We start from the raw sequence: 14358 nt of genomic DNA, 5'->3' as shown, positions 1-14358 counted from the left end.
CGCACGCTATACTGAGTATCTCTATACACTGATAATGCGCACGCTATACTGAGTATCTATACACTGATAATGCGCACGTTATACTGAGTATCTATACACTGATAATGCGCAGGCTATACTGAGTATCTATACACTGATAATGCGCACGCTATACTGAGTATCTATACACTGATAATGCGCAGGCTATACTGAGTATCTATACACTGATAATGCGCACGCTATACTGAGTATCTATACACTGATAATGCGCACGTTATACTGAGTATCTCTATACACTGATAATGCGCACGCTATACTGAGTATCTCTATACACTGATAATGCGCACGTTATACTGAGTATCTCTATACACTGATAATGCGCACCCTATACTGAGTATCTCTATACACTGATAATGCGCACGCTATACTGAGTATCTCTATACACTGATAATGCGCACGCTATACTGAGTATCTCTATACACTGATAATGCGCACGCTATACTGAGTATCTCTATACACTCATAATGCGCATGCTATACTGAGAATCTCTATACACTGATAATGCGCACGCTATACTGAGTATCTCTATACACTGATAATGCGCACGCTATACTGAGTATCTCTATACACTGATAATGCGCACGCTATACTGAGTAACTCTATACACTGATAATGCGCACGCTATACTGAGTAACTCTATACACTGATAATGCGCACACTATACTGAGTATCTCTATACACTGATAATGCGCACGCTATACTGAGTATCTCTATACACTGATAATGCGCACGCTATACTGAGTATCTATACACTGATAATGCGCACGTTATACTGAGTATCTATACACTGATAATGCGCAGGCTATACTGAGTATCTATACACTGATAATGCGCACGCTATACTGAGTATCTCTATACACTGTTAATGCGCACGCTATACTGAGTATCTCTATACACTGATAATGCGCACGCTATACTGAGTATCTCTATACACTGTTAATGCGCACGCTATACTGAGTATCTCTATACACTGATAATGCGCACGCTATACTGAGTATCTCTATACACTGATAATGCGCACGCTATACTGAGTATCTCTATACACTGATAATGCGCACGCTATACTGAGTATCTCTATACACTGATAATGCGCACGCTATACTGAGAATCTCTATACACTGATAATGCGCACGCTATACTGAGTATCTCTATACACTGATAATGCGCACGCTATACTGAGTATCTCAATATACTGATAATGCGCACGCTATACTGAGTATCTCTATACACTGATAATGCGCACGCTATACTGAGTATCTCTATACACTGATAATGCGCACGCTATACTGAGTATCTCTATACACTGATAATGCGCACGCTATACTGAGTATCTATACACTGATAATGCGCACGTTATACTGAGTATCTATACACTGATAATGCGCAGGCTATACTGAGTATCTATACACTGATAATGCGCACGCTATACTGAGTATCTATACACTGATAATGCGCAGGCTATACTGAGTATCTATACACTGATAATGCGCACGCTATACTGAGTATCTATACACTGATAATGCGCACGTTATACTAAGTATCTATACACTGATAATGCGCACGCTATACTGAGTATCTATACACTGATAATGCGCACGTTATACTGAGTATCTATACACTGATAATGCGCAGGCTATACTGAGTATCTATACACTGATAATGCGCACGCTATACTGAGTATCTCTATACACTGTTAATGCGCACGCTATACTGAGTATCTCTATACACTGATAATGCGCACGCTATACTGAGTATCTCTATACACTGTTAATGCGCACGCTATACTGAGTATCTCTATACACTGATAATGCGCACGCTATACTGAGTATCTCTATACACTGATAATGCGCACGCTATACTGAGTATCTCTATACACTGATAATGCGCACGCTATACTGAGTATCTCTATACACTGATAATGCGCACGCTATACTGAGAATCTCTATACACTGATAATGCGCACGCTATACTGAGTATCTCTATACACTGATAATGCGCACGCTATACTGAGTATCTCAATATACTGATAATGCGCACGCTATACTGAGTATCTCTATACACTGATAATGCGCACGCTATACTGAGTATCTCTATACACTGATAATGCGCACGCTATACTGAGTATCTCTATACACTGATAATGCGCACGCTATACTGAGTATCTATACACTGATAATGCGCACGTTATACTGAGTATCTATACACTGATAATGCGCAGGCTATACTGAGTATCTATACACTGATAATGCGCACGCTATACTGAGTATCTATACACTGATAATGCGCAGGCTATACTGAGTATCTATACACTGATAATGCGCACGCTATACTGAGTATCTATACACTGATAATGCGCACGTTATACTGAGTATCTCTATACACTGATAATGCGCACGCTATACTGAGTATCTCTATACACTGATAATGCGCACGTTATACTGAGTATCTCTATACACTGATAATGCGCACCCTATACTGAGTATCTCTATACACTGATAATGCGCACGCTATACTGAGTATCTCTATACACTGATAATGCGCACGCTATACTGAGTATCTCTATACACTGATAATGCGCACGCTATACTGAGTATCTCTATACACTCATAATGCGCATGCTATACTGAGAATCTCTATACACTGATAATGCGCACGCTATACTGAGTATCTCTATACACTGATAATGCGCACGCTATACTGAGTATCTCTATACACTGATAATGCGCACGCTATACTGAGTAACTCTATACACTGATAATGCGCACGCTATACTGAGTAACTCTATACACTGATAATGCGCACACTATACTGAGTATCTCTATACACTGATAATGCGCACGCTATACTGAGTATCTCTATACACTGATAATGCGCACGCTATACTGAGTATCTATACACTGATAATGCGCACGTTATACTGAGTATCTATACACTGATAATGCGCAGGCTATACTGAGTATCTATACACTGATAATGCGCACGCTATACTGAGTATCTCTATACACTGTTAATGCGCACGCTATACTGAGTATCTCTATACACTGATAATGCGCACGCTATACTGAGTATCTCTATACACTGTTAATGCGCACGCTATACTGAGTATCTCTATACACTGATAATGCGCACGCTATACTGAGTATCTCTATACACTGATAATGCGCACGCTATACTGAGTATCTCTATACACTGATAATGCGCACGCTATACTGAGTATCTCTATACACTGATAATGCGCACGCTATACTGAGAATCTCTATACACTGATAATGCGCACGCTATACTGAGTATCTCTATACACTGATAATGCGCACGCTATACTGAGTATCTCAATATACTGATAATGCGCACGCTATACTGAGTATCTCTATACACTGATAATGCGCACGCTATACTGAGTATCTCTATACACTGATAATGCGCACGCTATACTGAGTATCTCTATACACTGATAATGCGCACGCTATACTGAGTATCTATACACTGATAATGCGCACGTTATACTGAGTATCTATACACTGATAATGCGCAGGCTATACTGAGTATCTATACACTGATAATGCGCACGCTATACTGAGTATCTATACACTGATAATGCGCAGGCTATACTGAGTATCTATACACTGATAATGCGCACGCTATACTGAGTATCTATACACTGATAATGCGCACGTTATACTAAGTATCTATACACTGATAATGCGCACGCTATACTGAGTATCTATACACTGATAATGCGCACGTTATACTGAGTATCTATACACTGATAATGCGCAGGCTATACTGAGTATCTATACACTGATAATGCGCACGCTATACTGAGTATCTCTATACACTGTTAATGCGCACGCTATACTGAGTATCTCTATACACTGATAATGCGCACGCTATACTGAGTATCTCTATACACTGTTAATGCGCACGCTATACTGAGTATCTCTATACACTGATAATGCGCACGCTATACTGAGTATCTCTATACACTGATAATGCGCACGCTATACTGAGTATCTCTATACACTGATAATGCGCACGCTATACTGAGTATCTCTATACACTGATAATGCGCACGCTATACTGAGAATCTCTATACACTGATAATGCGCACGCTATACTGAGTATCTCTATACACTGATAATGCGCACGCTATACTGAGTATCTCAATATACTGATAATGCGCACGCTATACTGAGTATCTCTATACACTGATAATGCGCACGCTATACTGAGTATCTCTATACACTGATAATGCGCACGCTATACTGAGTATCTCTATACACTGATAATGCGCACGCTATACTGAGTATCTATACACTGATAATGCGCACGTTATACTGAGTATCTATACACTGATAATGCGCAGGCTATACTGAGTATCTATACACTGATAATGCGCACGCTATACTGAGTATCTATACACTGATAATGCGCAGGCTATACTGAGTATCTATACACTGATAATGCGCACGCTATACTGAGTATCTATACACTGATAATGCGCACGTTATACTGAGTATCTCTATACACTGATAATGCGCACGCTATACTGAGTATCTCTATACACTGATAATGCGCACGTTATACTGAGTATCTCTATACACTGATAATGCGCACCCTATACTGAGTATCTCTATACACTGATAATGCGCACGCTATACTGAGTATCTCTATACACTGATAATGCGCACGCTATACTGAGTATCTCTATACACTGATAATGCGCACGCTATACTGAGTATCTCTATACACTCATAATGCGCATGCTATACTGAGAATCTCTATACACTGATAATGCGCACGCTATACTGAGTATCTCTATACACTGATAATGCGCACGCTATACTGAGTATCTCTATACACTGATAATGCGCACGCTATACTGAGTAACTCTATACACTGATAATGCGCACGCTATACTGAGTAACTCTATACACTGATAATGCGCACGCTATACTGAGTAACTCTATACACTGATAATGCGCACGCTATACTGAGTAACTCTATACACTGATAATGCGCACGCTGCGCAGTATAATGATGCGGAGTATAATGAACACTGATAATGAACTCATCTGTATATGCTACAAGTCCTGCACAGTGTGGTGCCTGCGGTATTAGGAGGTGTGTTTAGATTGTGGAGGCCTCACCCAGTGGAGGCTGTAACATTCCCCCACTCTTCTCGCATGTTCCAATGGGCTGGATCTCAGAGGAGTCCACAAGTCTCCAGAAGTCGTTCTTATTATCGCTCCCATCGAGTCGCAGTCTGAGCCGAGCTCCCGTGAGTCCCACCACGGAGGCGATGCAGGTGGAGGTCGTGTTCCGGGGGTCCTGAGCCTCCAGCTTCATTCCGATCTTGTAATCATTGGAGGGGGGAGAGCAGGACTGGAGAGGGGAGGAGAGTTGTGAGGGTGAAAGTCATCCATTGACAATGGAGCTATGGGACATGGAGTGTGTCCCTCTCACTGCAGGGAGAAACAAAGAGAAGGGAGCTATGGGACCTGAAGTCTGTCGTCGTCCCCACAGGGAGACACAGACAGAGGGGAGCTAGGGGACATGGAGTCCGTCCCTCCCACCACAGGGTGACACAGACAGAGGGAGCTATGGGACATGGAGTCTGTCCCTCCCACCACAGGGTGACACAGACAGAGGGAGTTATGGGACATGGAGTCTGTCCCTCCCACCGCAGGGTGACACAGTGACACAAACAGAGCTATGGAGACGTGGAGTCTTTCTATCCCCCATGAGGTGACATCAGTCCTATCTGCTCCATCCCTCTCTTACCTGCCTGAAGCAGTGAGGGGGGGCTGGCAGAGACCCCGTCTCCTTTAAGTATTTTTCCCAACTGAAGTGACCTGCAAAGGAGAACATTAACACGTCATAGATCATGCAATATTACACAGCCTATTAAATCAGTATTTGGCCCCGCGGGGAATTTCTCTAACACATATGGGTACACACAGTATACAGCAGACACCTAACACGTGTTTAAAAAGGCACAGGTTTCCAATAACGGGTATATTAAACAGTGTATGTGCATGTATGGGTCTGTGTGAAAATCTGTGTATAGATCAGGGTGTCTGGGTCTAGTATGTATATATATATATATATCAGTGGCAGTGTATAGTTTTCTACAGTGGTGCTCAAGCCCCACTCCCCCGCCCCAACAGGCCACGCTTTCAGGATATCCCTGCTTCAGCACAGGTGGCTCAATCAATCCCCGCTTCAGTACAGGTGGCTTAACCCAGAGGCTGTCTTTGAGTGAGTCTCTGATTGAGCCATCACACACACACACACATATATATAATGGAAATATTATTGTATGCTCATTTGCATGTCTTAGACAGGTCTGCAACCCCCGCCTTTCACCATTGTCACCCAACACACAGCACTTCCACTGCAACAAGGGATTCTGGGAAATGACATGCATATGAGCACACAGTGCCACCTTTTGCTTCAAAACCATGTCACGTGGTCCCTTATAAGCTTATGCTTGCTGCATTGCACAGCTTTCCAGCACAGCCTGGGTTAAGATGCATAGCCAGTAAACCTACCCACAGACAGGTTTTTTTTTTTAATCCCTCCCCCTGAACTCCAGCCGCTTCAGCGGCTTGGGTGCTCTAGTTTGAGTCTGTCCTCCCGAAGTCGAACAACTCCTGTTACTGCTCTCAAGGATCTTCAGCCCAATGGCCAGGAAGGTCCGAGGGTACCTTGACGCCGTCTCTCATCAAGCTCGTGGACGTCCTCCTCTTCGTTTCTTCGGCCAGAAGGCCCGCAAGAAAGTCCAAGACTTTGGTTTTCGGACGGAGCCTACTTCTCCAGGTCGTTTTCTCTCCGAAGAGGGACGGTCACTAGCCGTGCTTCACTGCATCTCCTCCGCAGACACACACAAGGTAAGTGCTACGTGTAAGTGGGTGCACTGCTACAGCAACCATAGCGGGACACCAAGTGCTGCATGTCTGTGCCGGAGCACCCCAGTCCTGATGGGCTAGGCCCCCCTTAGCCAGAAGGCCCAGGGATGACGGGAATGAGGGAAGTAGATCCGTAGAATCCAGGGTCCAATGCTGGGAACTTCCACGTTCCATCTGTAGCTTCGGAAGGACATAACCTTGCCCACAGTGAGCCTCACACAGACGGAACTGTACTACGAACCCCCCCTTTGTGACTTCTCCAGCCGGGGTGCATGGGTCCAAGAAAATCTTGGGCTCATCCCACCTCTCAACCAGGCCAGAGAACAAAATGTGTGCCACTGTGCGTCCTACTCCTGCCACAGGTAGGATAGACACTACACTTGATCTCAGCCAAAAGGCCGAGAAGCTGTTTTGACCTATAGGGTCTCATCAGTGTGAGGCCGGTTAAACTGGCTTTGCCATTCAAAGCTTGGGATAGGTTTCACCACACTTAGTTACGTTATGGTGGGTAAAAAAAAGTGACAAAATCCCTCCACAGCAAAGCATATAGCAAATGGAAATATTACTGTATGCTCATCTGCATGTCTTAGACAAGTCTGCAACCCCGTCTTTCACCATTATCACCCAGCACACAGCACTTCCACTGCAGCAAGGGATTCTGGGAATGACATGCAAATGAGCCCACAGTGCCACCATATATACATATAATCAGTATGTCTGTTTATGTAAAGAAACACCCTATAGTTTTAGGGCAGTGAGTGGAATGAAAAGTTTAAGTGGAAAATATTACTGCTGTATCTGCAATATGTATACAAAAAGGTTGATAGAAGCTACCAGAAAGACACCTAACTGCACTCTATATTGACAAAAGAGGTGAAATAAAGATATGGCCGGGAAAATTCAATCTGTGGGTTCCATTGCCCCATATCGCCTCTCTTACTGAATAGCAAATCTGAAATCTTTTATTAGGTATATAATAACATAAATGAAACAACAATAAAATCAATTAAAATAATGGGGAGGTCGCTACGGACTCATTAGTAAAGATCCTCATTGTTGGCTGAGATAGTCCAAAACTAACCCTAATGGGGTGAGGGTAACGTATGACAGGGTTACTAACAATCCAAAAAATAGTACCAGCACTCTCTGTCTCACAGCTACAGATATAAGCGAATACCAGTGTAGGGCAAATGAATAATTTAATGACACTAATAATAAACTGAAAATATAGCAACAATAGCCAATACGCCAATGCAAGAATAAATATCACCATAGAGGAAATGAAAATATAGGGGGGAAAGAAGGAGAAGGGGGAAAAAACACAAAAGAAAAGCAAAAAATCACAAAAATGGAAAAAGGAAAGCAAACTAGGGGGGCGACGTTTCGAGGGGGTCCCTTCCTGTTCCGTGCACCCTGCAACCTTGCTGAGTCATTGTGTCAGAGTGCTGTCTATCCCCCCCCCCCCCCTTGCTACCCTAGTATGACAGGGTTAGTCGCTATCAATAGGCAGGCAACAGTCTCCCAACTTCAATAGATAACAGTGATGTGATGTAGACACATGTTGCCTGTTATATACGTGAATGCACTAAATATCACAGACCGGGTTCTGGGTGGAGGCTATGGCTTCTATAACATGCAGAGTAAAAAGTTACACTAGTGTCTGTAGTATCGTAGTAGTAAGGCTGCGTCCATACAGGGGCAGACCGCGCGGACGTGTCCGCACGCTGAGCAATTAGACTGGCTAAAGACAGTGACCGCGTCTATACAGCGTGCCGGAGGGAGCGCGCGATGTGCGTGAAATCAGTCACAACTGGTTTCTCTCGCGCCAAAAGCCGGTCACGTGAGCGGTTCGCCCAATGAGGGCGAACCAGCTCCGTGACGTCACTGGCCCGCCCATAGACACGCCCCCGGAAGGGCAGGGAAAGCACCCGCTGTCCCTCAGCCTCCACGCGCCTCCGCCCGGCTGCAGTGTCTATGGGCGCAGCCGAACCAACTAAACAGTAGAGACTACAATAGTATCCTGCAGGGGCAACTCAACTCTCAATTACTTAACGATACATATGTATGTAGTCTGTGGTGTGAAACCACTTGAATCGCCAGATGAAATATATAGAAACTCCATACACGGGACTTGTTAAAACAAACAGACAATGTCTTAGGCAACTTAGGCCCAAAATGATACTCGCTCCGCGATTCACATAATATATTCAATGATATAGTGTCAGTAATCTGCTAATCCCGATTAGCTAAAAAGCAGTGAGTATACATAGGGTATGTGTCCCTGTATATATATATATATATATATATATATATATATATATGTAATAGGAGCTTGAGATAAAAGGTGGCACTTTGTGCTCATTTGCATGTCATTTCCCAGAATCCCTTGCTGCAGTGGAAGTGCTGTGTGCTGGGTGATAATGGTGAAAGGCGGGGTTGCAGACCCGTCTAAGACATGCAAATGAACATACAGTAATATTTACAGTATATATATATATATATATATATAATATGTGATAAAAAATCACTGGCACTCCAATAGAAATTCAATAATGAATAGGTGCATGTCCCATATAAATAATAAAAGTATACATTACCGCATAGCAGCAAAAAGGGAGACAGCACTCAGGTGAATGAAAATAAATGTATTAAATACAGCACATAACTCCAACGTTTCGATCCCACAGGGGGATCTTCCTCAGGGTGGTGCACCACCCTGAGGAAGATCCCCCTGTGGGATCGAAACGTTGGAGTTATGTGCTGTATTTAATACATTTATTTTCATTCACCTGAGTGCTGTCTCCCTTTTTGCTGCTATGCGGTAATGTATACTTATATATATATATATATATACACCTTAATAGAGTCACTCAATAATAATGCCACCAGTCCAATCAATGCTAATATATTGTTGTAATAATAGAGCTCATGTACATATAGATAACAAAAGAACCATATAATTCAAATTCCTCTGTATTACATCTATGTATCAGTGCGTGCGTGTGTGTGTGTGTGTCAGTGCGTGCCTGTGTGTGTGTCAGTGCGTGCCTGTGTGTGTGTCAGTGCGTGCCTGTGTGTGTGTCAGTGCGTGCCTGTGTGTGTGTCAGTGCGTGCCTGTGTATGTATCTGTGTGTGTGTCAGTGCGTGCCCGTGTGTGTATCAGTGCATGCCTGTGTGTGTGTCAGTGCGTGCCTGTGTGTGTGTCAGTGCGTGCCTGTGTGTGTGTCAGTGCGTGCCTGTGTGTGTGTCAGTGCGTGCCTGTGTGTGTGTCGGGGCGTGCCTGTGTGTCAGTGCGTGCCTGTGTATGTATCTGTGTGTGTGTCAGTGCGTGCCTGTGTGTGTATCACTGCGTGCCTGTGTGTGTATCACTGCGTGCCTGTGTGCGTATCAGTGCGTGCCTGTGTGTGTGTCAGTGCGTGCCTGTGTGTGTATCAGTGCGTGCCTGTGTGTGTATCAGTGCGTGCCTGTGTATGTATCTGTGTGTGTGTATCAGTGCGTGCCTGTGTATGTATCTGTGTGTGTGTATCAGTGCGTGCCTGTGTGTGTATCAGTGCGTGGCTGTGTGTGTGTCAGTGCGTGCCTGTGTGTGTATGTATCAGTGCGTGCCTGTGTATGTATCAGTGCGTGCCTGTGTGCGTATCAGTGCGTGCCTGTGTGTGTGTCAGTGCGTGCCTGTGTGTGTGTCAGTGCGTGCCTGTGTGTGTGTGTGTGTCAGTGCGTGCCTGTGTATGTATCTGTGTGTGTGTCAGTGCGTGCCTGTGTATGTATCAGTGCGTGCCTGTGTGCGTATCAGTGCGTGCCTGTGTGTGTATCAGTGCGTGCCTGTGTGTGTGTCAGTGCGTGCCTGTGTGTGTATCAGTGCGTGCCTGTGTGCGTATCAGTGCGTGCCTGTGTGTGTATCAGTGCGTGCCTGTGTGTGTATCAGTGCGTGCCTGTGTGCGTATCAGTGCGTGCCTGTGTGTATGTATCTGTGCGTGCCTGTGTGTATGTATCAGTGCGTGCCTGTGTGTATGTATCAGTGCGTGCCTGTGTGTATGTATCAGTGCGTGCCTGTGTGAGTATCAGTGCGTGCCTGTGTGTGTGTCAGTGCGTGCCTGTGTGTGTATCAGTGCGTGCCTGTGTGTATCAGTGCGTGCCTGTGTGTATGTATCAGTGCGTGCCTGTGTGTATGTATCAGTGCGTGCCTGTGTGTATGTATCAGTGCGTGCCTGTGTGTGTGTGTCAGTGCGTGCCTGTGTGTGTCAGTGCGTGCCTGTGTGTATGTATCAGTGCGTGCCTGTGTGTATGTGTCAGTGCGTGCCTGCGTGTGTCAGTGCGTGCCTGTGTGTGTATCAGTGCGTGCCTGTGTATGTATCTGTGTGTGTGTATCAGTGTGTGCCTGTGTGTGTATCAGTGCGTGCCTGTGTATGTATCAGTGTGTGCCTGTGTGTGTGTCAGTGCGTGCCTGTGTGTGTGTCAGTGCGTGCCTGTGTGTGTATCAGTTCGTGCCTGTGTATGTATCAGTGCGTGCCTGTGTGTGTATCAGTGCGTGCCTGTGTGTGTATCAGTGCGTGCCTGTGTATGTATCAGTGCGTGCCTGTGTGTGTGTCAGTGCGTGCCTGTGTATGTGTCAGTGCGTGCCTGTGTGTGTATCAGTGCGTGCCTGTGTGTGTATCAGTGCGTGCCTGTGTGTGTATCAGTGCGTGCCTGTGTATGTATCAGTGCGTGCCTGTGTATGTATCAGTGCGTGCCTGTGTGTGTGTCAGTGCGTGCCTGTGTGTGTCAGTGCGTGCCTGTGTATGTATCAGTGCGTGCCTGTGTGTGTATCAGTGCGTGCCTGTGTATGTATCAGTGCGTGCCTGTGTGTGTATCAGTGCGTGCCTGTGTGTGTATCAGTGCGTGCCTGTGTGTGTATCAGTGCGTGCCTGTGTGTGTATCTGTGTGTGTATCAGTGCGTGCCTGTGTATGTATCAGTGCGTGCCTGTGTGTGTATCAGTGCGTGCCTGTGTGTGTATCAGTGCGTGCCTGTGTGTGTATCAGTGCGTGCCTGTGTGTGTATCAGTGCGTGCCTGTGTGTGTATCAGTGCGTGCCTGTGTGTGTATCAGTGCGTGCCTGTGTGTGTGTCAGTGCGTGCCTGTGTGTGTATCAGTGCGTGCCTGTGTGTGTATCAGTGCGTGCCTGTGTGTGTATCAGTGCGTGCCTGTGTGTGTATCAGTGCGTGCCTGTGTGTTTATCAGTGCGTGCCTGTGTGTGTATCAGTGCGTGCCTGTGTGTGTATCAGTGCGTGCCTGTGTGTGTATCAGTGCGTGCCTGTGTGTGTATCAGTGCGTGCCTGTGTGTGTATCAGTGCGTGCCTGTGTGTGTATCAGTGCGTGCCTGTGTATGTATCTGTGTGTGTATCAGTGCGTGCCTGTGTGTGTATCAGTGCGTGCCTGTGTGTGTATCAGTGCGTGCCTGTGTATGTATCAGTGCGTGCCTGTGTATGTATCAGTGCGTGCCTGTGTGTGTGTCAGTGCGTGCCTGTGTGTGTATCAGTGCGTGCCTGTGTGTGTATCAGTGCGTGCCTGTGTATGTATCAGTGCGTGCCTGTGTATGTATCAGTGCGTGCCTGTGTGTGTATCAGTGCGTGCCTGTGTATGTATCTGTGTGTGTATCAGTGCGTGCCTGTGTATGTATCAGTGCGTGCCTGTGTATGTATCAGTGCGTGCCTGTGTATGTATCAGTGCGTGCCTGTGTGTGTATCAGTGCGTGCCTGTGTATGTATCAGTGCGTGCCTGTGTATGTATCAGTGCGTGCCTGTGTATGTATCAGTGCGTGCCTGTGTGTGTGTCAGTGCGTGCCTGTGTGTGTATCAGTGCGTGCCTGTGTGTGTATCAGTGTGTGCCTGTGTATGTATCAGTACGTGCCTGTGTATGTATCAGTGCGTGCCTGTGTGTATGTATCAGTGCGTGCCTGTGTGTGTGTCAGTGCGTGCCTGTGCGTGCCTGTGCGTGCCTGTGTGTGTATGTATCAGTGCGTGCCTGTGTATGTGTCAGTGCGTGCCTGTGTGTGTATCAGTGCGTGCCTGTGTATGTATCTGTGTGTGTATCAGTGAGTGCCTGTGTATGTATCTGTGTGTGTGTCAGTGCGTGCCTGTGTGTGTGTGTATGTATCAGTGTGTGCCTGTGTATGTATCAGTGCGTGCCTGTGTATGTATCAGTGCGTGCCTGCGTGTGTCAGTGCGTGCCTGTGTGTGTATCAGTGCGTGCCTGTGTGTGTGTCAGTGCGTGCCTTTGTATGTATCAGTGCGTGCCTGTGTGTGTATCAGTGCGTGCCTGTGTGTGTATCAGTGCGTGCCTGTGTATGTATCAGTGCGTGCCTGTGTGTGTGTCAGTGCGTGCCTGTGTGTGTATCAGTGCGTGCCTGTGTGTATCAGTGCGTGCCTGTGTATGTATCAGTGCGTGCCTGTGTGTGTGTCAGTGCGTGCCTGTGTGTGTATCAGTGCGTGCCTGTGTGTATCAGTGCGTGCCTGTGTGTGTATCAGTGCGTGCCTGTTTGTATCAGTGCGTGCCTGTGTATGTATCAGTGCGTGCCTGTGTGTGTCAGTGCGTGCCTGTGTGTATCAGTGCGTGCCTGTGTGTGTATCACTGCGTGCCTGTGTGTGTATCAGTGCGTGCCTGTGTGTGTGTCAGTGTGTGCCTGTGTGTGTATCAGTGCATGCCTGTGTGTGTGTCGGTGCGTGCCTTTGTGTGTGTGTATCAGTGCGTGCCTGTGTGTGTGTCAGTGCGTGCCTGTGTATGTATCAGTGCGTGCCTGTGTGTGTATATCAGTGCGTGCCTGTGTGCGTATCAGTGCGTGCCTGTGTGTGTATCAGTGCGTGCCTGTGTGTGTGTATCAGTGCGTGCCAGTGTGTGTGTATCAGTGCGTGCCTGTGTGTGTGTGTATCAGTGCGTGCCTGTGTGTGTGTATCAGTGCGTGCCTGTGTGTGTGTATCAGTGCGTGCCTGTGTGTGTATCAGTGCGTGCCTGTGTGTGTGTATCAGTGCGTGCCTGTGTGCGTATCAGTGCGTGCCTGTGTGCGTATCAGTGCGTGCCTGTGTGTGTGTCAGTGCGTGCCTTTGTATGTATCAGTGCGTGCCTGTGTGTGTATCAGTGCGTGCCTGTGTGTGTATCAGTGCGTGCCTGTGTGTGTGTATCAGTGCGTGCCAGTGTGTGTGTATCAGTGCGTGCCTGTGTGTGTGTATCAGTGCGTGCCTGTGTGTGTGTATCAGTGCGTGCCTGTGTGTGTGTCAGTGCGTGCCTGTGTATGTATCAGTGCGTGCCTGTGTATGTATCAGTGCGTGCCTGTGTATGTGTCAGTGCGTGCCTGTGTGTGTGTATCAGTGCGTGCCTGTGTGTGTGTCAGTGCGTGCCTGTGTGTGTGTATCAGTGCGTGCCTGTGTGCGTATCAGTG

At 46.4% G+C, this 14358-nt stretch overlaps 1 protein-coding gene across 3 annotated transcripts in view; it reads right to left on the bottom strand.

Annotated features, from left to right (window-relative positions):
• The window catches only part of SCMH1 (Scm polycomb group protein homolog 1), a 55909-nt gene that overhangs the window by 34805 nt on the left and 6746 nt on the right, over positions 1 to 14358 (bottom strand). For 2 of the 3 annotated variants that reach the window (XM_075603852.1, XM_075603853.1), the window contains exons 4-5: positions 5821 to 5891; positions 5187 to 5421 (exon numbers count right to left, since the gene is read on the bottom strand). In XM_075603852.1, the coding sequence (XP_075459967.1) occupies positions 5187 to 5421; positions 5821 to 5891 (306 nt within the window). Of the gene's footprint in view, positions 1 to 5186; positions 5502 to 5820; positions 5892 to 14358 lie in introns of all 3 variants that reach the window. The other variant, XM_075603854.1, reaches the window with a different exon arrangement.

Source organism: Ascaphus truei, chromosome 6 (genome assembly GCF_040206685.1).
Source record: "Ascaphus truei isolate aAscTru1 chromosome 6, aAscTru1.hap1, whole genome shotgun sequence".
NCBI classification, from domain to species: domain Eukaryota; kingdom Metazoa; phylum Chordata; class Amphibia; order Anura; family Ascaphidae; genus Ascaphus; species Ascaphus truei.
Note: the sequence above shows the minus strand (reverse complement) of the source record. Positions and strands in the feature narration are given on the sequence as shown.